Source organism: Euleptes europaea, chromosome 20 (genome assembly GCF_029931775.1).
Source record: "Euleptes europaea isolate rEulEur1 chromosome 20, rEulEur1.hap1, whole genome shotgun sequence".
Lineage (NCBI taxonomy): Eukaryota > Metazoa > Chordata > Lepidosauria > Squamata > Sphaerodactylidae > Euleptes > Euleptes europaea.
In genome coordinates, this window is record NC_079331.1 from 12,942,678 (window position 1) to 12,965,582 (window position 22,905).

Consider the following 22,905-nt stretch of genomic DNA (forward strand, 5'->3'; position numbering starts at 1 on the left):
TGTACCCATGAACACATGAAGCTGCCTTATACTGAATCAGACCCTTGGTCCATCAAAGTCAGTATTGGCAGAGCAGCAGCAGCTCTCCAGGGTCTCAGGCAGGGGTCTTTGACATCACCTACTTGCCTAGTCCCTTTAACTGGAGATGCCGAGGACAGAACCTGGGACCTTCTACATGCCAAGCAGATGCTCTACCACTGAGCCACAGCCCCTCCCGACAGAAACCTTCATTGCAAGCACCGCTACAGGAGTGTAGCGGCTTCCCCCAAACAAACGACAACATTACTATTTATTATCTTCATGAAGCTGCCTTATACTGAGTCAGACCCCTTTTCCATAACATCACCTGCTTGACTAGTCCCTTTAACTGGAGATGCCAGGGATTGAACCTGGGACCTTCTGCATGCCAAGCAGATGCTCCACCGCTAAGCCACAGCCCCTTCATATTTCCAAAATGTTTGTAATTAATATAGTTGCTGTTATTTCAATTTTATGTTTCCGCCATTATTCGGTTTTTTTCACATACCCCTAAATGTCCCCTGTGGGTACACGTACCCCAGGTTGGGAATCATTGCTCTAGAGCTTAATGTGCTGTCCAACATAGCCCAGAACCCATCCAGCCACGCCCTTTCTGTGGCTACCTGTGGAAGTTGACCAGGTAAAGAATGACCTCCTCTGGGGCTCTGCCATCCCACTGGACGATATACGATTGACCCAGCATCACCACCGGTTGGTACTGTTGGTATGAGACCCCTCGATGCACTCCGCGTAGCCTCAGAGGATGGGAATGGTACGTCGCTCTGGCGATCGATAAGGTCAGATTCTCGGGACATCTGGCCTGAACATAGAGCTAAAGAGGAAAGGGGTGGGGGAGAGAGGAGGAGAAAGAGAAGGCGAAGAGTTGGTTTTTATATGCCGACTTTCTCTACATTTAATAATCAAACCGGCTTACAATCACCTTCCCTTCCCCTCCCCACAACAGGCACCCTGTGAGGTAGGCAGGGCTAAGAGAGCTCTAAGAGAATTGTGACTAGCCCAAGGTGGCTTCGTGTGGAGGAGTGGGGAAACCAACCCTGTTCACCAGATTAGCCTCCACCACTCATGTGGAGGAGTGGGGAATAAAACTCGGTTCTCCAGATCAGAGTCCACCGCTCCAAACCACTGCTCTTAACCACTACACCACGCTGTGAAGTGAAGCCAACCAAACTCTGCTGTCCCAATAAGCGTTGGATCATATCGCAAAGGAGCTTGGCGCAACCAGTGTTTTAAGCCAGCGGACGCCTTCCAACTTTGCGTTCATCGTTCATCATTCACAATTACGACACAAGACACTGCAACAAACACCCCCTTGGGAAAGGAAGCAACCTGCCGCCCCCTGAGATACCGGGCGGCGGAGGGGAATGGTTCTTGCAGAATGAGTCAGATTGTATTCTATCATCCAAATGCAGAAAAATGGGCTAGGATTTACAGCCCCCCCTCCGTTTCCGGGCTAAGACAGAACAGCATTGCAGAATGATAAGAACATAAGAACATAAGGAAAGCCCTGCTGGATCAGACCAAGGCCCATCAAGTCCAGCAGTCTGTTCACACAGGGGCCAACCAGGTGCCTCTAGGAAGCCACAAACAAGATGACGATCTATAGCAGGGGTCCTCAATGTAGTGCCCACCAACACCTTTCCTGGTGTCATACAGAGATACTCCCCTGGGAAAAGAACAAACTATTTCCCAACAACTGGACAACAGAACTCCACTAAAAAGCAAATTGAGATTCCCCTTTCTCCATTTGTAAGAAGAAGAGTTGGTTTTTATACCCCGCTTTTCTCCACCAAAAGGAGTCTCAAAGTGGCTTACAATCCACCTTCCCTTCCCCGCAACAGACCCCTTGTGAGGTAGGCGGGACTGAGAGAGTTCGGAGAGAACTGTGACTCGCCCAAGGTCGCCCAGCAGGCTGTACGTGTAGGAGCGGGGAAACTGAACCGGGTTCTCCAGATCACAGTCCGCAGCTACACCACACTGGCTCCCAGTAACTTTGGTGGACTTCTTGGCCAGTAACTTTGGTGGACTTCTTAGCACTAGCGGATCTGTTAAAAATGCCAACGCTTGTTTTTACCAAGATTGGCTCTTGGTAGAAGCAAACGCCTTATTGCGCCCTCCCAGTTGGACTATCATGGAGCTTGTACTCTTCCCTTGACGTGCAGACCTAGAGAGCGTGGCTGGATAAACTCCTAAGCGCTAACAGAAAAGCTCTGGCAAAACCATTAGCGTGTTAACATGCAGCGTAGGTTTGGCAGAGCCCCGGCAACCTAAAAATAAGCAGGCACCTCTCCGCTCTGTTCACATGTATTTGACTCAGCCGTGAGCCACAACAAGTCCTAAATTATATATATATATATATATATATATATATATTCTAATGATGATTAGAATAAACATTTGGAGGGCATGTAGAAGCCGGTTTCCCCCTCTCCTTTCAAGTTCTTTCCAAGCGAAGGCGGGAACACTCCCACAGATGGCATGCAAAGAGTTCAGACCAGTCGAAGGCCTGGGAAATCGATCTGAGCAGAAACCGGGCTTCCACGAGGGGGGGAAGAAATCGTTTCTGAAATCGCTTCTAAAGCAACACGCTCCATTGTGCAGGGGGAAGGGGAGCAGGGGGAAAGGGGACCAGTGTGATGCAGCGAACCCAAAAAAAAAAAGCGAATGCGATCTTGGGGTGCGTCGACAGAGGCGCAACATCCAAATCGCAAGGTGTCATAGTCCCGCTGCACCTGGAGTGCTGTGTGCAGTTCTGGAGGCTGTGGACAGGGTGTGGACAGGATCGAGCGGGCGCAGAGGAGAGCGACGGGGATGACCAGGAGCCCTGGAGACCAAGCCCTACGAGGAAAGGCTGAGGGAGTTGGGAATGTTCAGTCTGGAGAAGAGGAGGTTGGGGGGACACACGATTGCTCTCTTGAAGTATTTGAAGAGTTGTCACTTCGAGGAGGGCAGGGAGCTGTTCCTGTTGGCAGCAGAGGAGAGGACTTGCAATAATGGGTTTATATTGCAGATGGAGAGGTACCCATTAGATATTTACAGTAAGAGTTGTTCAACAGTGGAATGGGCTGCCTAGGGAGGTGGTGAGCTCCCTTTCACTGGCAGTCTTTAAGTAGAGGCTGGACAAGCACTTGTCGGGGATGCTCTAGGCTGATCCTGCATTGAGCGGGGGTTGGACTAGATGGCCTCTATGGCCCCTTCCAACTCTATGATTCTATGAAGGAGACAGTGGACAAATCCCTTTCTGGCGCTATTTTGTAAAAAGCGAGCAAGGAATTCCACTTTAGGAAGGAAACCCTGTATTTCTCTTGAATGGCAAATTACAGGACAGGGCATGACAAGGGAGCATCGGTGGGGATTCTTAACCTATTCCCTACCTACCCATTCCCCAGTTAAGTTACCCAGCCTCCCCCCAAACTGCAGACTTTCATCAAAGTGTCGGTTTGGGCCAGGTGCCGCAGCTATCGGTGGCTTGCCGTTAAATTCTGAGTTTGCGTTACGCCAAACAAGGCCCAAAGGAGGGGCTTTATTCTTAGTTTGGCATCATGGATTGCCTTGGCAAGCAAAACCCATCGTTCGCCATGAACCTGGAAACCTCTACTTAGCTGATCTCCACGTGAGGAGAGGAGGGGGGAGTGCAAACCGCAGCCCCCCTCCCCCCGGCTTGTTCACATCGCATTTTCAACAGCAAATGATGCAAATTGTGAATGACAAAGGCACCCACCCACCCAAATGCCTCCGGCAACCAGGGCCCAATCCAGACAACTCACACAGTTCCTGTAACACATTCCTATACTATTCTTTCTTTGAGGCAGAAGCACAGTTTGAGCTATTAACTATTCTGCTTTTATGATGCCTGCAGGGCAACCCTAAGGACACTTTCCCAGGAGTAAGCCCCACTGGGTACATCTGAGCAGGATTCCGAGTAGACGTGCATAGCATTGCTCCCCTAAATGATCTAAGGAGGTTGGTGCATTTTGGACGGCCTCCAATTTGCCACACTGCAGACAGAAAGTCAACAGATACAGCTTTATCCATGAAGTTAACCTGGGGGAAAGCTTTACTTATTTGAATTCTGGCTTGTCACCCATCTGTGAAAAGACCAGAAGCCTGCAGGAAAACCCTAACAGCAGTAATTTTAACCACAAGAAGCGATGCAGTTATTAACCGACAGCCTCAGTCCCAGTCAGCTGGCCTTTAAACGCCGTGCTTCTAAGCTTTAGAGAAAGAAAGAACAATTACTGCTTCTTTGTCAAAGGATACAGTAAGTGGTACAAGCAGCATTTTAAAAAAAGGTAGGTTTTGCGGTTGGTTGGAAATATTTCCCGGCTGACTTCATTTCTAACTGTAGCCAAGATACGCAAGATTTCAAGGATTATAATCAAGGCCATTTTCCACTTCCCAACGTGCAGCTTATTTCTAAACGGTTGCATCTAAATCTGTGTATTCATTTTCAGCGTTTTGTGTTGGCACGACCAAGTAGTCTGATCAGAGATTCATAGAGCTGGAAGGGACCACCAGGGTCATCTAGTCCAACCCTCTGCACAATGCAGGAAATTCACAACTACCTCCCCACACACACCCAGTTACCACTACTCCATGCTCAGAAGATGGCCAAGATGCCCTCCCTCTCGTGATCTCCTAAGGTCATAGATCTTACAGTGGGGAAACCTGCGCATGTGCATATGATGTCTCATGACAACAAACCCAGTCGAATGATTAGTGCTTATATACAGGGCTCTTGGTGCCAAACAAGCCACCACCACTACCACCCCCGGCAGCGACACACCCATGTAGAAAAATGTGTGGCCTTTCCCCCCTCGGCCTGACTCCTGTGCCTTTAACACACCTTCGCCTGGGTGCAATATGGAGATGCCCTCTGGCTGTCTGCAACCCACTGGGGAGAAAATGTAATTTCAGCCTCTCCTTTTTTGACCCCACCCCAAAGTTTCATCTGCTCATCAACAAGCCAGACTCCAGGTGTGGTGCATAATAGGTATGCACGGAGTGGGGGGAGGAGGAAGAAAAAACGGATGAGAAAATGGTTGGGGGAAAGGGCTTCTTAGCATCCACTGTCCCTAAGGATTGGTGGTGAGCTAGAAAAGGGCTTCTTAGCATCCACTGCCCCTAAGGATTGGTGGTGAGCTAGAAAAAGTATGCCATTCTATCAACTGCTCAGAATACAAGAAGAAGGAGGCGAAGAAGGAGGAGGAGGAGGTAGAGGAGAAGAAGAGTTGGTTTTTATATGCCGACTTTCTCTACCACTTAAGGGAGACTCAACCCGGCTTACAATCACCTTCCCTTCCCCTCCCCACAACAGACACCCTGTGAGGTAGGTGGGGCTGAGACAGCTCGAAGAGAGCAGTGACTTGCTCAAAGTCACCCAGCTGGCTTCCTGTCTAGGAGCAGGGAAACAAATCCCATTCACCAGATTAGCCTCCGCCGCTCATGTGGAGGAGTGGGAAATCAAACCGGGTTCTCCAGATTAGAGTCCGCCGCTCGTGTGGAGGAGTGGGGACTCTGCAGATTAGAGTCCGTCGCTCTTAACCGCTCAACCACGCTGGCTCTCACAGTGTCAGACCTATGGTCTATCAAGGTTACATCCGGAACTCGGAAAACCACTGTATTCTAACATTCAAATGGTGAAGGAAGAGGGGAAAAAGTGGATCTTGATGGATGGCATCTGTGGGGGGGATCAGTTCCTTATATGTGCCCACATCTTTGGATCAAAACCAAGCCCAGCATAAAACGATCAAAACGCACATTGACTAAAGCGGCAGTGGCACCTGTCTGTGCCAGGGATAAATACAGGGTCTTGTCTTCTGGATCCAAGCAGGAGAGGAAAGAAAAGCACATTGGGTCATGGAGTTTCCAAGATCAAACTGCAATTTTAAGCTCCGTGGCTCCGCGGGACTAGATTTCTCCTTTTTATGCCATTCAGGGCTAAAAGTCACAGTGTATGTATGTGACACCGATTTGGCTAAGGGGGGAAAAGGGCCCACCAATCCAGGTGCTGCAGTGGGACCTGAAAGTGACGGCGTTTCGGAAAACTAAATTTGTCTTCTACGCTGCCAAACCAAACACTGCCCCTCATGCCCAGGATGTCGTGATGGCTGCCAAGTTGGAAGGCTTTAAGAGGGGAGGGGACATGTTCATGGAGGAGAGGGCTATTCACAGCTACTAGTCAAAACGGACTGAAATGTAAGGATGTGTCACTGGCCATCAAGATCAAGCTAATTCATGCCATCATATTCCCTATTACTATGTATGGGTGTGAAAGCTGGACATTGAAGAAAGTTGATAGGAAGAAAGTAGATTCCTTTGAAATGTTGTGTTGGAGGAGAGGGTTACGGATACCGTGGATGGCCCAAAAAAACACAAATCAGTGGGTTCTAGATCAAATCAAGCCTGAACTGACCCTAGAAGCTAAAATGACTAAACTGAGGCTGTTGTATTTTGGTCACATTATGAGAAGACAAGAGTCACCGGAAAAGACAGCCATGCTAGGAAAAGTTGAGGGCAGCAGGAAAAGAGGAAGACCCAACAAGAGATGGATTGACTCAATAAAGGACTTTTGTATATATACAGTGCCTGGTTAAAGATACTATCACAGTGGCTCTCAACCTTGTTTTGCTCCATTCCCCCCTTTCACCATTGTTCAGAATATAATTCCCCCCTTCCCAAGATAGTCATAAACTTTATTGAATGTCGCAGATTAAATTAAAAACAAACTACAATTTTACAGATTGTACATAACCTACAGGGCATCACACTTTGCTGAATAGTGGTCCCAATTCCACCCCCCGGGGAACCTAAAATTCCCACCCGGGGGGGGGATTCCCCCCTTGTTGAGAACCCGTGGACCATCAAGTAATCCAGGCAGGACAGCTTTGTAGAGACCACAGAAGCAAAAATACAGGTATGTATTAAAATGTGCTGTTTACAGTAATGCAGAATTGATTGCTGTCCCCTGGAAACCCACTGAAAGCATGAGGCATGTCTAGATACCCAACAGTCATTCAGAGTTACCTGTGCATATCTCCCAGAGCATATAATTCCATTCCACCGTGGGACAGTAAGGCAGCCGGGCTGACGAATCAGATAGTTGTCTGCTCTTCCCACAAAGGTGCCAGGATACCCCGTCACGGAACCATCCAAATCGTGGAAAATTGAGATTTTGTCCCCGTCGTTGTCGTGGTCTCCAAACCACTCGCCCGGTGTGCCAAAGAACACCCGCAGCCCAACCTTTGGAAACAACGCCAAGAAAATTAAAATATTCTCATTTCAGCTACTGCGTTATTGCGGCATACTTCGAATTCCGACAGACCTGGAAATGTTCTGAGCTCGAAAAATTTTTAAAGCAAGGGTGTATTTGCTACGAGAGTGCTAGAAGGTACCGAGCGTCCATCAAGGGGAAACGAACGGCATCTCTAGAGCAACACTGGCAAAGAACCTAGACCTCAGCCACGCCATCACCTGTACATCCATTTATGTGATATGGACACACTCAGTGGGCAAAAAGTAAAACGGAAGTCTAGCGCACCTTAAGGACTAGCAAATTTTATTCCGGCATAAGTCAAAGCATTTCATTCGATGCATGGGGTGTACATCCATACCAATCATACCAATGGATCAAATCCCCACTCTGCCATAGAAGATTGCTGGGTGCCTCAAGTCAGTCACACACTCTGGACTTGGCATCTTGGCCATCTTCTGGGCATGTAGTAGGGGTCACTGGGGGTTTGGGGGGGGTAGTTGTGAATTTCCTGCATTGTGCAGGGGGTTGGACTAGATGACCCTGGTGGTCCCTTCCAACTCTATGTTTCTATGACTTAAGCTACCTCACAGAGTTGTTGTGAAGATAAAATGGAGCCGTCTTGGGTCTCCACCACTGAGAATGCTGGGGTATAAATGAAGCAAAGAAATAAAAAAAATAGCTAAATAAATGTCAGTCTGCCCAGACATTATAAGACAACTGCAATACTTTAGAGCCTTCTTCAGTCTTTTTCTCCTGGGGAACTGATCTCTATAATCTGGAGATCAGTAGTAATTCCTGGGAGACCTCCAGACCCGACCTGGAGGTTGGCAACATTACATGGATCGGAGCCTGTAGAAACAGCCACCGTGTTGAAGCTAAGATGGAACTGAAGTGGAGAACTGCCTGGGGAAACCTACGTATGTTGCCTCAAATTCCTTGGCAGCAAAATGGAACCCACAAAGCGAAAAATAAAATATTTACCTTTGTGAAATGCATTTCAGCCTTGCTGACAAATTTTGGAACAAAACCTCTAGGATCCAAATATTTGTGTAGGCTAATATGTTCAGCACTCCCGGTTCAGGCTAGCAATTTTTTAATACTGCTATTAAGCAAGACGTGACTGGTTTATGACTTAGCCTTCTAACCCACAGGCTAGTTAGTCCCAACAATTATCCAGTCGCCCAGTTGAGCAATGTTATTTTTTTTTTACATCTCCACTCAACGATTTGCCATAAGTTTGATCACTCCAAATCAGTCAGAAAGAGGTCAGTAAAAATAAATCTCCAGAAGTGATTGTATGAAACAATCACGAGAAGAGAATATTTCATCAGGCAAATCACAGCTTGAATGGGGTATGGGCGGCTGGTTTGCATCAACCACTAGGAGAAACTTTCAACAAACAGTTGCTCTATGCTGGGGAGTGGAGGGTTGTTGTTGAAATTCTGAAGTTGCAAGATGAAACATGTTTAGTTGGGAGCTGGTATACCATAGTGGCTAAGGGACAGGGTTACCAGCTCCGAGTTGGGAAATACCTGGAGATTTTAGGGGTGGAGCCTGAGGAGGGCAGGGTTCGGGAAGGGGAGGGACTTCCATGTCATAGAGTCCAATTGCCAAAGCGGCCATTTTCTCCAGGTGAACTGATCTCTACCAGCTGGAGATCAGTTGTAATAGCAGATCTCCAGCTACAACGGCTGCCAACCCTAGCATCATGGAAGATGGGCCTAGCAATGGCTATTAACCATGAAGACTAAGTAGATCCTCCATGTTCAGAGGCAATGTGCCTTAGATTATTAGTTAGGGACTTCCAATAGTTGAAAGTATTTTGCCACCATGGCTAGGGTTGCCAACTGCCAAGTAGTAGCAGGAGATCTCCTGTTAATTCAACTGCTCTCCAGCTGATAGAGATCAGATCACCTGGAGAAAAATGGCAGCTTTGTCAATTGATCTCTATGGCACTGAAGTCCCTCCCCTCCCCAAACCACGCCCTCCTCAGGCTCCGCCCCAAAAACCTCCTGCCGATGGCGAAGAGGGACCTGGCAATGCTAACCGTGGCCTGCCCGTAGGCCTTCCGTAGGCATCTAGATGGCCACTGGGGGACACAGGTTGCTGGACGAACTGCTGGTCTGATCCAGCAGGGCTCTTCTTACAGCGATGAACAAAACTGCATAATTTCTCACCCTCTGTGTGTGTATTAAGTGCCGTCACTTCTGACTCATGGCGACCCTGTGAATGAAAGTCCTCCAAAATGTCCTATCTTTGACAGCCTTGCTCAGATCTTGCAAATTGAAGGCTGTGGCTTCCTTTATTGAGTCAATCCATCTCTTGTTGGGTCTTCCTCTTTTCCTGCTGCCCCCCACTTTTCCTAGCATGACTGTCTTTTCCAGTGACTCTTGTCTTCTCATAATGTGACCAAAATACGATAGCTTCAGTTTAGTCATTTTAGCTTCTAGGGTCAGTTCAGGCTTGATTTGATCTAGAACCCACTAATTTGTTTTTTGGGTGGTCCATGGTATCCGTAACGTTCTCCTCCAACACCACATTTCAAAGGAATCTATTTTCTTCCTATCAGCATTCTTCACTGTCCTGCTTTCACACCCATACGTAGTAATAGGGAATACGAGGGCATGAATTAATCTAGTCTTGGTGGCCAGTGACACATCCTTACACTTCAAAATCTTTTCTAGCTCCTTCATGGCTGCCCTTCCCAGTCTCAATCTCCTTCTGATTTATTGGCTGCAGTCTCCCTTTTGGTTGATGGTGGAGCCAAGGAATAGAAAGTCTTGAACCATTTCAGTTTCCTCATTGTCAACCTTAAAGTTGTATAATTCTCCTGTAGTCATTACTTTTGTTTTCTTGATGTTCAGCTGCAGTCCTGCTTTGGCACTTTCTCTTTTAACTTTCAGCAGTAGTCGTTTCAAATCTTCACTATTTTCTGCCAATAATGTAGTGTCATCGGCATATCTCAAATTATTAATGTTCCTCCCTCCCTCACCCTCTACCTGACCTTATAGGCCGCGTTTACACAAGCAATAAATAGTGGAATGTGAGTCACCGAAGGGCACCGGGCCAAAAGGACTTTTACTTCCCCCCGAAGGATACCAGCAGAAGGGTGGTTGACGCACCCATTAAAAATAAGTATTTCAATTATCACTCAGAAGGTGTTCTAGAACTTTCTCCACTTTAAAAAAAAAGGACGAACAGGCAAACCTTGGTCCAAGTTTACTGAGGCTTATGACTCTCCTCAATAAAGCCAAGCCTACTTCTGAAGTGTTCCCAAGTGGGAGGGTATTCCTAATCCCACCATTTTTCATCGGATTAGTCAGGTTCTGTCTGTACCTGCCAAAAACGTCCACACACGGACATCAGGCAGAGCAGCAGCGTCCCAGATTCATCCGCGAGGGAAAATGCGCCGAGATGGCAGATTACACGGTAAAGGGCAGACCTACAAGGCCTGAGTTGGGGAGGGGCCGTGGCTCGGTGGTAGAGCATCTGGTTGGCATGCAGAAGGTCCCAGGTTCAATCCCGGGCATCTCCAGTTAAAGGGACTAGGCAAGTAGGTGATGTGAAAGACCCCTGCCTGAGACCCTGGAGAGCCATGGAGAGGGGCCATGGCTCAGTGGGAGAACATCTGCTTGGCATGCAGAAGGTCCCAGGTTCAATCCCCGGCATCTCCAGTTAAAGGGACTAGGAAAGTAGGTGATGTGAAAGACCTCTGCCTGAGACCCTGGAGAGCCGCTGCGGGTCCGAGTAGACAATACTGACCAAGGGTCTGATTCAGTACAAGGCAGATTCATGTGTTCGTGTAAGTTGTGTGGCAAAATGTTAAGTCACCGTGTGGTGTAGTGGTTAAGAGCGGTGGTTTGGGGCACTGGACTCTGATGTGGAGAACCAGGTTTGATTCCCCACTCCTCCACATGAGCGGCGGAGGCTGATCTGGTGAACTGGATTTGTTTCCCCACTTCTATACATGAAGCCAGCTGGGGGACCTTGGGCTAGTCACACACTCTCAGCCTCACCTACCTCACAGGGCGTCTGTTGTGGGGAAGGTGATTGTAAGCCGGTCTGATTCACCCTTAAGTGGTAGAGAAGTCGGCATATAAAAACCAACTCTTCTTCTTCTTAGCCACTACGCTACATCGGAAAACCTGTTTTGAGTTTTTCTGTTCCAATATGGGGTACAATTTTTACACGGCAAAGGTCCCCTGTGAGAGGGGGGCAGCATCTCAGCTAGTGAAGTGGCCTTTTAAACTCCGCCAGAATCCACCTCGGGTAAAGCTCCTGATCCAAAATTGACACACACGTTTGAAAGAAGACAAGTCCACTTACGCTTCTCTCCATCCTCAGCAGCGACACGTTGTTCTGAGGGCTCATCTGCCAAGCGTTCTTCATGAAGAAGCCGATGGCGCTCGAATGTCTGTCGGTGGTGGGGATAAACTTTCTAAAAGTGCATCTTGTCAGTCGGAGTGGGCCGTCGTATATCTGGAAGCCGCGGATTGGAAAAGTCCTAGGGAAGGAAGAAAACCAAGATTTAATATTCTGTAGGCAGGAAGGGAAAGGCGGCTTGTAGTTTGACCTGAAAGATGACAAATAAGTTGCACCAATTTATGTTTGTCCCTCCTCTATGGGACTCAGAGCAGCATAAATGGGCCTCAGTTGAACCCTACTTTATCTTTTAACTGCAACTTGTTTGTATTCTCTTATCAGCCAGCGTGGTGTAGTGGTTAAGAGCGGTGGACTCTAATCTGGAGAACCGAGTTTGATTCTTCACTCCTCCACATGAATGGCGGACACTAATCTGGTGAACTGGGTTGGTTTCCCCACTCCTCCACATGAAGCCTGCTGGGTGACCTTGGGCTAGTCACACTCTCTCAGCCCCACCTACCTCACAGGGTGTCTGTTGTGGGGAGGGGAAGGGAAGATGATTGTAAGCCGGTTTGATTCTTCCTTAATGGTAGAGAAAGTCGGCATATAAAAACCAACTCTTCTTCTTCTGGTTCTGCACATGGATTTTCGGTCTGTATTAGCAAGGTTTGGTTGGGTTGCAATTCCTTGTTTACTTGACTTTTAACTTCTTCCGATCAATGGCTTCTGATGGATCACAAAGATACAACTGCCTGCAGGCTGGCAAAGAGTTGTCTTTAGGATTTAGGTTTCTTGCGTTGCGATGCACTATTCCCTAACACAATCTGTCCCATTGTCTAGGTGGAGTCTTTAAAATTTAAAATTGATTCCCTTGCTGTGGTCAAATGTCACGAACAAACCTTGGTTTGTCTGCGACACAAAAGTGCCAGGAAGTCCTCACACGCTTCCTGCCTCTCGGAAAGAGGAGCTTCATTCGGTCACAATGGCCTTTCTTACAGATTTGTTTATTTCTGCTCAAATACGTGCCTGTTCAGCTTTTTAAACTTTGTTATTTTCTTCTCCGTAATAAATCTTAATTCTTAGTTCCCCTGTTCTCCATTAGCACAAGGACACGTACATATCTTGGACATCTTTTCCTTATTTTTTGGCATTTTCCCACCTTCTTATAGCTTTCTTATTTTTTCTTCTCCTGGATATAAGCCATCATTTTCCTGCATATATTTCCCTTAGCTCTCATCAACTCCATAGCAAAAATTTCTATATCATTATTTACTGTCAAGTAGGACAAACAAAATTTCAATTATTTGGTTCAATCTATTGGAGAAAAGTTCCTTCCCTTTACCCCTCAGTTTTCATTTTCTCTCCACACCTTTATATCACATCTACTTCGGACAGTTATCGAACTTGGACTATTTATCATACAGAGTTATTTGGTTAGAGAACTTGGAACTGCCTTTTCATTTTAGTTATAAGAAAGACAATTTGGTCAACTGCTTTTATTGTTATAATATTATTACTGAAAGCCACCTTGAACCAACAGGAAAGGTGGGATATGAATGTTTTAACCGTGTGTGTATGAAGTGCTGTTTAGCCGATTCCGGCTCACGCCGACCCTACAAATCAGCGTCCAAACCCTAACAGTCTTGCTCAGGTCTTGCAAACTGAGGACCACGGCTTCCTTGAGTCAATCCATCTCAAGTTGGATCTTCCTCTTCTCCTGCTGCCTTCCACTTTTCCTAGCCTTATTGTCTTTTCCAGTGACACTTGTCTTCTCAAAATGTGGCCAAGGTACGACAGCCTCAGTTTAGTCATTTTAGCTTCTAGGGTCCGTTCAGGCTTGATTTAATCTAAAGGTAAAGGTAGTCCCCTGTGCAAGCACCTGGTCATTCCTGACCCATGGGGTGACATCACATGCCAACGTTTATCAGGCAGACTGTGTTTACGGGGTGGTTTGCCATCGCCTTACCCAGTCATCTACACTTTACCCCCAGCAAGCTGGGTACTCATTTGACCGACCTCAGAAGGATGGAAGGCGTAGTCGACCTTAAGCCGGATACGTGAAACCGACTTCCGTCAGGATCGAACTCAGGTTGTGAGCAGAACTTTTGACTGCAGTACTGCAGCTTACTGCTCTGCACCACAGGGCCCCTGATTTGATCTAGGACCCCCTTATTTGTTTTTAAATAAATACACTTGTGAGGCTCCAATTCCATTCCCCCCCCCCCCAAGCTGATTTCAAGGAAAAACTACCTACTTGTTTCGGGGCAGCGTCCTGTATTCCCCTTTGGCTCCTCTCCCCCAGTAGCGGTTTTGTCCTCTTTGGGAGCCGACATTGTCACTTTCTCCAACGAAGACAGAATGGGTCACTTCCAGGCTGCAGCCTTCATCTACAGGGAACGTTCCATCGCTACAATGACCACAGAAAAATTAGACAGTAAATATGCAGAGCACTTGTCAAGTCGGGTTTATTAATACGGTCGACTAACCAATCTCGTACCAACGCATCAAAAGTTCCAGACACAATCGTTTTGCGCCGTAGAATCACAGACTGCCCGTACATATAAAGGTGTAAGGTCAATAAAAGCAACCCCTGGTTAAAATTATCATATTAAAATTGATAAAATTGTAAAATATTCTAACAATCATTTTCTAATAAAGTTCTGCGTATTTTAATAGCAACAGCGCAGAACTTGGCAGTTTGGAGCGTAAGCTGAGGGTCTTCTCCTAATAGGAGCGTCTTTGCCAAAAGCTCAACTGACTCGTCAGGGAATTTACCAAGTAGGGGGGAAATAAGCTTTGATCTAACTTCGTGGTAGAATGGGCAACATATCAGTGCATGTCCGATGGTTTCAATGTCCCCTGTCCCACACGGACATAACCTCTCTGATCTAGGGATCTTCTTATATTTCCCTTCTAAGACAGCCGATGGTAGGGCCTGGCATCTGGCAAGGGTAAAGGCCTTCCTATAATTAATAGATTCAAGACGATAAAAATAAGCTGCAGGTGAGACCAGGTAGCGCAGTTGGAAGCCAGCCTACCGGCATCGGACTTCAATCAGGCCTAAGAGGATGTTATAGAAAATCGCAGCCAAAATGACTGAGGGATTGGAACACCTTCCCTAGAAAAGAAGGCCAACGAATTCGGGGGGGGCCCACCTGGAGGCTGCCAGGCCCCGCCTGGAGGTTGGCAACCCTAGTAGCTGCCCTTTTTGTAAGCTTCCAGAGGCATCTGGTCAGATTCTGCTGGAAACAGAACATTGCATGAAATGGATGTTGGTCTAATCCAGCAAGGTGTCCTCTGCTACAGACACTCAACAGTCATTCTTTCCTCTAAAGCAGGGGTGGGGAACATCAGGCCCCGGGGCCGTTTAAGGCCCGTGAAATCATTTGGCCTGGCCCTTCGTGGGTCCTGGCAGATCTCTAGCTCAGAAAAATCTAAGACTGGTGATCCGCCCCCTCCCGCAGACAGGAATAGCCTCTATTCAAGGCAGATGTGAGTTTGTTTTGCTGAGAAAAGGAACCTTCTTTTCCCCTTGCAGAAGAGTCGTTAGCGATGGAGCTGCTAGGACCGCCCAAGAAACTGTGTTAACCCTTTCCTACTCAGGCCGTGGAGAAACGTATTGCCTCTGTATTATAAGAGGGCTGAGGGTGGAAGTGATGACATGGAGGGGTTAAAGGGAGCAGGGCCAGAATGCACGCGTGTGTGGGGGGGTGCGAGTGACGTTGTTAATTTTGTATGGACCGCAAATATCCAAATGGCCCTTGGCGGGGGAAAAGGTTCCCCACTCCTGCTCTAAAGGTTGGTGTAGGAAAGACGAACATAGCCTCAAGCCGCGTTAAGAAGACTGACTTTTCTGCTACTTGGGATAGAACCAGAAATACTGCTCCATTAGCATTTCCTGAAAACATACCCTACTGAAGGAGAACAACTTACCTAGCAAGTGTGAGTCCGATCCCATTGTCTGAGAAACTGGAAAAAAAGGAACGCGCATAAGTCACAAGGGTAAGTCACACGAAGCTAGTCTTTCTTACAGAAGCTAAACAAAAACCCAACACAGACGGGCACCAATAACCTCAATTGCAATATAATATCACCATCTAACATCACAAAATCATCATACAAGATATAAAAATCAAACCATTCACATAAGACATTCTTATCATTAAACGACATATCAAGCCGCAGTTATTGCATTTACATCTTCTCCGTTCCCCCCGCGGGATACCGGTATGATTAAGGGGGGGGGGTTATGAAATGGAACTGAAGAAGGACATCGAAAAGGAGTAACTCGAGAGAACCGTCTTCCGAGTTCTTCTGAACACTCTCCTGGAAAGACAAGTTGCTAATTTGAAATGTTTGGGACAATAAGCTTCAAAGAGCCTTGGCGCTCGTGCTATATTTAGAGCTGCCTTCTCCTCGTATACAGTTTTAATGATAAGATTCTCTTATGTGAATGATTTGATTGTTGTATCTTGTAATTGTATGCACTCTCCTGCTAAACTGGAGATAGTAGCACAATTCCTGAGACTTGCTATGAATGTTCGTCAGCAAGTTAAGAAGAGGGCTTTTATTAATTCCGCCATTCTTTTATCTATTATGTTTTATCCTCGTCAGAAATGTCCAACTGCAATAATTCTATGTTACTATGCAGACACCCCATGTTTCGATTTTATGCCAATAAAGGAGATTGTTGTTGTAATTGTATGATGATTTTGTTATGTTAGGTGGCGATATTATATTGCAGTTGAGGTTACCGGTGCCCATCGGTGTGGGATTTTTGTTTAGCTTTTGTCTGATAACACGGAGGTGTCGCGCTTTGGATAACGTAGGTCAATTATTCACTCAAAAATTGATGTTTCATGTCGCAACTTCTTGCAGAGGCATTTAATATCACCCCGAACAGAAAGAACGACAAAAGCACATCTCAGTCACCTACCCGCAGTTACGGAAAACAATGTCGCCTCCCCGGGCCCAGGCCCCGTGGTCGTTATTTTTAAAAGCAACAAGGCCATCAATCACGGCCGGGACCCGCGGCTTTTCGGCATCGGCATCTTGGTGTGGGCGGAACCTGGCGGAAAGCACCGAGTTAATAACCGCGACCCCAGAGGAATGGGAAACAAACTGAGATGCAGGGGGGCCCATCAGTCAGAGATAAACCATTCTCTCCACACACTGAGCTGAAACGAAGCCACGGCATTTGTATTTCTGGCCGCATAAACGAGGCTGGAACGCGTTCAACAATGCAAAACTCAGTTTATGTTACTGCATATTGTACAGCAAGGCTAAAAATAGCCAAAAGCTGGAATGGGAGTTGTTCATCATTCTGGAAGTCCCAGGAAACCCCCTTTGCAGCTTATCTTGCCACCTCCTCTCCTTTCCCTGTCCCTGGGACCCTATGCCGTGTCTTTCTGTTCCTCAGATGCTCCAAAACCTGGGCTGGTTCACAAATGCAAGGACACGTTCTGGGCTCCCCAGCATCCAACAGCATGACCCGATTCCACTGTCAAGCAGTGCTAATGGTTTGATCTGCGAGTCCCACTGGCATCAATTTGATCTGCAGAAAGCTTGAAAGCCATCCCTTGATGTTACCCAGTTATCAGGTGATGGTCAGCTGAGCCCCACCTTTTCATGCTCCCAGGGTCTCCACCGGGACCAAAACACAGAACCCAGGATGGGGCTGAACAGATAAAAGGGTACAGTTATGTTGTCAGGACTGAGCTTGATTCACAGTGGCCGAGCTCAGCTGGGACTGGGGACTGGTTTAGCCCCCATTTTGATTGAGTCCCCTAAATGCATCTCTTTATCCCATTACAAGCAAATGATTTCCATTCACCTATGGGGCAAAGTAAAGCACTGCGCTTTATAATGAAGAAGAAGAAGAGTTGGTTTTTATATGCCGACTTTCGCTACCACTTAAGGGAGACTCAAACCGGCTTACAATCACCTTCCCTCCCTCTCCCCACAACAGACACCCTGGGAGGTAGGTGGGGCTGAGAGAGTGTGACTCGCCCAAGGTCACCCAGCTGGCTTCGTGTGTAGGAGTGGGGGAACCAACCCGGTTCACCAGATTAGCCTCCGCCGCTCTCGTGGAGGAGCAGGGGATCAAACCCGGTTCTCCAGATCAAAGTCCACCGCTCCAAACCGCCCCTCTTAACCACTACACAACACTGCCTTAAAACCTCCCTCTATGATTCTGTAACTTGGGCAGTTCGTGGGAGGGGGGCATCTTGGCCATCTTCTGGGCACTGGGGGTGTGTGGGGGAGGTAGTTTTGAGTTTCCTGCACTGTGCAGTGGGGTTGGACTAGATGACCCTGGTGGTCCCTTCCAACTTTATAATCCTCTTCTATTCTATTCTATTCTATGATTCCCAAAAATTTCTTTCATGCAACACCTTCGGATGTCCTGCAGCGAACATGCAATATGCGTCTGTGTGTAGACTGTGTATAGATGGAACGCGTGCCCAAAGGGCCGCTGCAAAACATGCTGCGGCATCCTTCCAGGAGGAACAGCCTTTACTCCAATCAACGGGGCCGTTGCTCCCATCCCAAATATGGAGGCCAGAGCTCCGGACAGCCTGGAAACTCCCCAAAGCAATAACGTTACATTAAACAAAGCCGCAAAAATGGCAGCATGACATGCTGTTTACACACCTGGCGTTATCCACCGTCAGATACTCCCTTGGATCTGCGGCGCTGGCTTTTGTCGTCTTGACGCCTTTGCCAATAAACAGACCAGCCTGGAAAGGGGGGGGGGAGAAATCCACCATCTGAGTTCAATTATTTTTGCAACAAGCAAAACCGCACCGTACTTGGTAAAGAAGAGCTGGAGTCTTTGGCAAGGGGAATATTAAGTACGGGCAATCAGGAAAACTGCAAGCCAGAGACATACTACAAGCTTGCAGGACAGATCCTCACCTCAGGCACCCCCAAGGCCCAAAAGATCACAGAATCATAAAGTTGGAAGGGACCACTAGGGTCATCTAGTCCAGCCCCCTGCACAATGCAGGAAATTTACAACTACCTCCCCCCCCCCACATCCCCAGTGACCCCTACTCCATGCCCAGAAGATGGCCAAGGTGCCCTCCCTCTCATCATCTGCTTAAGATAATAGAATCCGCATTGCTGACAGATGGCCATCTAGCCTCTGCTTAAAAACCTCCAGGGAAGGAGAGCTCCCCACCTCCCGAGGAAGCCTGTTCCACCGAGGAACCGCTCTAACTGTTAGAAAATTCTCCCTGATGTCTAGAAGGAAACTCTTTTGGTTTAATTTCAACCCGTTGGTTCTTGTCCGACCTTCTGGGGCAACAGAAAACAACTCGGCACCGTCCTCTATATGACAGCCCTTCACGTACTTGAAGATGGTTATCAAAGATGATGAAGGGCAGAGAAGGGTTAAGGCAGAAGCGGGAGCTGGAGGGAATGGAAACCGCTTCGCATACTACTGTGAAACAACCACCCAGAATTTCAGCCTCAGGCTCGGTATTTATAGGAAGTTCTCTACGTGCCTTAAAGTTGGAATGGACTCTGTTGTTGTAGAACTTCCCCAAAGGAGTCAGTTCTGACAGCCCCGCTGGATACTGTTCCTCCGAATGCCCAGTAGGAACCCGGTGGAAGATAAACCACATTCCAACGTCCTAGAAAAAAAGACCCCAAAAAAAGCACATACTGTGCAGAAGAGTTCTCAGATCCTGTTTAGGTCACGTGAACAAACATTACAGGATTCCACTTCAAAGACAACCGCTGCACACATTTAGATAAGTTGCGGTATTGTTTTGCGAAGAACCCTGCAGATCTGCCTCTATGGCAAACACCAAAATCAACTTAACTGTTGTGGATTCCTCACAGGCTCCTGTTTTTTTTCCCCTTCTTGACAGGGACTGCAAGGATCTCCCAAGCCCCTAACAATCCAGAAAAGATGTCTAGGACATCGGGTTGACCCATACGTTGTGCAGACAGAGGGCTTCGTGCATAGGAGTGGGGAAGCCAACCCAGTTCACCAGATTAGCCTCCGCTGCTCATGTGGAGGGGCGGGGGATCGAGCCCGGTTCTCCAGATTAGAGTCCGCCGCTCCAAGCCACCGCTCTTAACCACTATGCCACGCCGGCTTTGAGAGCGTCCCAATTTCAGTTTACTCATTCGTAGGCCTTTTTTTGAAATACGCACACAACATTTCTGGAAACAACCCTATGGAAAGTTCTTCTCGGTATCACACAAAGCTACAATACCCAAAATCCCACAAGGAAAGTGGAACTAAATTTGAAAACAACTTGAAGTCAATCGTGCTGATTTGGCTCTTGTGCTTCCCGGCATTCTTAAAACCTGGGGCCAAAGCCAGGCTATAGTTTTCACTGTTCAAGCCAGCTTACCTGAGCGCCAGCTGCTGCATTCTCTATTAAGTGATTGTTCGGGTTAGCGATCCAAAAGGAGCTGACAGCCCTGAAAAACCGAAAAGGAGATTAAAATTTTTTATCCTGAGTCACTCAACTGGAAGAAATAAAAATGTTTCATAGCATTGCACTGCTGGGAGCTTAGCCGAGATCCTGTGTTTAAATTTAAAGTCCCACCTGGGTGGGAAAACAAATGCCCTGACTGTGATGCCAGTCATTACATGGAGCTGGACACAGGCCATCTTGTAAATTTTAATAAGCACAAAAACGTTTTAAAACTCCTGGAACCCAGTTTGCTGGGGACAGGACACGGCTCAGTGGTAGAGCATCTGCTTTGCATGCAGAAGGTCCCCAGGTTCAATCCCCAGCATCTCCACTTAGAAGAAGAATAGTTGGTTTTGATATGCCAACTTTTTCTACCACTTAAGGGAGAATCAAACCGGCTTACAATCACCTTCCCTCCCCCTCCCCACAACAGACACCCTGGGAGGTAGGTGGGGCTGAGAGACCTCTAAGAGAGCTGTGACTAGGTCACCCAGCTGGCTTCGTGTGTAGGAGTGGGGAAACCAACCCCCTCTGCCAGATTAGCCTCCGCGCTCGTGTGGAGGAGTGGGGAATCGAACCCGGTTCTCCAGATCAGAGTCTACCGCTCCAAACCATCGCTCTTAACCCCTACACCACGCTGGTGCTAAATGATGTGAAAGGACTTCTACTCGAGATCCTGGGGAGTTGCTGCCATCAGAGTAGACAACACTGAACTTGACCGACCAAAGGTCTGACTAAGTAGAAGGCAGTTACATGTATTCGTATGCTGGGAAAGAGAAAAAACTGGCCCATGGTTGAAAATTTAAACCTCATAGGCAGTATGGTACAAAAATAGCTCTCAAACCACTAGAGTTACATTCTGTGACCAAACAAAGACAGTTATAGGCTATTTATAAAAGCAAGGGTGGTTATGGGTTATACATTTCAACTCGAAGAATACGCTCAAAGCCCCAGTGGCTACTAACAGATAAAAGACAATGCTTATTCATCATTGCCCATTGGATAAAATTTATTGCGAAGTTCTTGACAGGATTAGTGGTGACTCTCGTAAGAACATAAGAAAAGCCCTGCTGGATCAGACCCAGGCCCATCAAGTCCAGCAGTCTGTTCACACAGTGGCCAAACCGATGCCTCTAGGAAGCCCATGAACAAGACAACTGCAGCAGCATTGTCCTGCCACAGCACCTAATATAACATACATGGTCCTCTGATACTAGAGAAATTTTATGCCAATAAAGGAGATTGTATTGTAGAGAGAATGGGTATGCATCATGACTAGTATTCATTTTGACTAGTAGCCATGGATAGCCCTATCCTCCATGAACACGTCCACTCCCCTCTTACAGCCTTCTCCCATTTACAGTCAGTGGTGTAGTATCTGAGGTCTATATATAGTACCAGAATTCCCATCCAGGTTCTCAGACACATTTATGGCTGACAACACAAACATGACAAACCAATCAATCCTTTCAATTACCATGGCCCCGGGAAACCCTCGGGCCGCCATGTCCAAACTGTGCGCCTGCAGAAAGAAAACCACCAGCTTGTTCTAAGAAATAGAACTAATTAAAAAAGACTACTGTGAGCATGAATGAGCCAGCCTCAGGAGGCCATCCGTTGCATTTCTGTAGGAACCGCTGTGTTGACCATACTTGCCTTTAACGTGGAGGCATGCCTAGATCGGTGAGTCATGCAGGGAGGCTCCAGCGAGGGCGGGTTGCTCTCTTAAACACTCCGGCAACAGAGTAAAGATTGCCTCCAAGTTTTAAGTCAAGCTTTTTTAATCTGTAAGCTACCCATGACCCTACCACGGGCTACTCGGAATTTGCCATACGGGACCTTGTGGGTCAAATCTCCCCATTTAGATCACGCAATATAAAAGGGAGCCTTCCTTTCCCCCTTCTTATAGCAACCTGTAAAGAATCACACACGCCCATTCGGCTCTACACATTCCTTTTTCCTAGAGTGCAAATCCCATGCACGTGAATCCATGCGCCAGCCACGAAGAACCCCTTTCCACGAGATAGGGGATGAACAAATACTGCCTACACACATGCAGTCTTGTTTGAAAAGACATGTGCAAGAATTCTTGTTCTGTTTCCTGGCCCATTATTTATTTATTTATTCATCTATTTCAATTTATACCTTGCCCTCCCCGGCAAAGCCGGGCGCAGAGCAGCTTCCAACATAATACAGACAGACACTATAGCCAATCATAAAATCCCTCTAGCTAAATCAATAAAATCACATTCAATTAAAATTCCAGCATTTGGTTTGTTTCTTCTTTATACCTGTGTGGCACCTCCCATTGCTGCATTCAGTATGGATTTCAGAAGGGATAAGGAAGGGGCCATGGCTCAGTGGCAGAGCATCTGAGTGGCATGCAGAAGGTCCCAGGTTCAATCCCCGGCATCTCCAGTTAAAGGGACTAGGCAAGTAGGTGATGTGAAAGACCTCTACCTGAGACCCTGGAGAGCCACTGCCAGTCTGAGCAGACAATACTGACTTTGATGGACCTTGATGGTCTGATTCAGTATAAGGCAGCTTCATGCGTTCATGTGAAGAAGGAGAGTTGGTTTTTACATGCCAACTTTCTCTACCGCTTAAGGAAGGATCAAACCAGCTTACAATCACCTTCCCTTCCCCTCCCCGCAACAGACACCCTGTGAGGTAGGTGGGGCTGAGAGAGCTCTAAGGGAACTGTAACTAGCCCAAGGTCACCCAGCTGGCTTCATGTGGAGGAATGGGGAAACCAACCCAGTTCACCAGATTAGCATCCGCAGCTCATGTGGAGGATTGGGGAATTGAACCTAGTTCTCC

General features: G+C 47.3%; 1 protein-coding gene across 1 annotated transcript in view; it reads right to left on the reverse strand.

Annotated features, from left to right (window-relative positions):
- LOC130492287 (cell surface hyaluronidase-like) overlaps positions 1–22,905 on the reverse strand; it is a 108,744-nt gene that overhangs the window by 42,080 nt on the left and 43,759 nt on the right. Inside the window, exons 12-20 of the mRNA XM_056866085.1 lie at positions 20,020–20,089; positions 19,159–19,287; positions 18,305–18,390; positions 16,590–16,721; positions 15,587–15,622; positions 13,908–14,060; positions 11,618–11,795; positions 7,063–7,278; positions 642–850 (exon numbers count right to left, since the gene is read on the reverse strand). Of these exons, the coding sequence (XP_056722063.1) occupies positions 642–850; positions 7,063–7,278; positions 11,618–11,795; positions 13,908–14,060; positions 15,587–15,622; positions 16,590–16,721; positions 18,305–18,390; positions 19,159–19,287; positions 20,020–20,089 (1,209 nt within the window). The remainder of the gene's footprint in view (positions 1–641; positions 851–7,062; positions 7,279–11,617; positions 11,796–13,907; positions 14,061–15,586; positions 15,623–16,589; positions 16,722–18,304; positions 18,391–19,158; positions 19,288–20,019; positions 20,090–22,905) is intronic.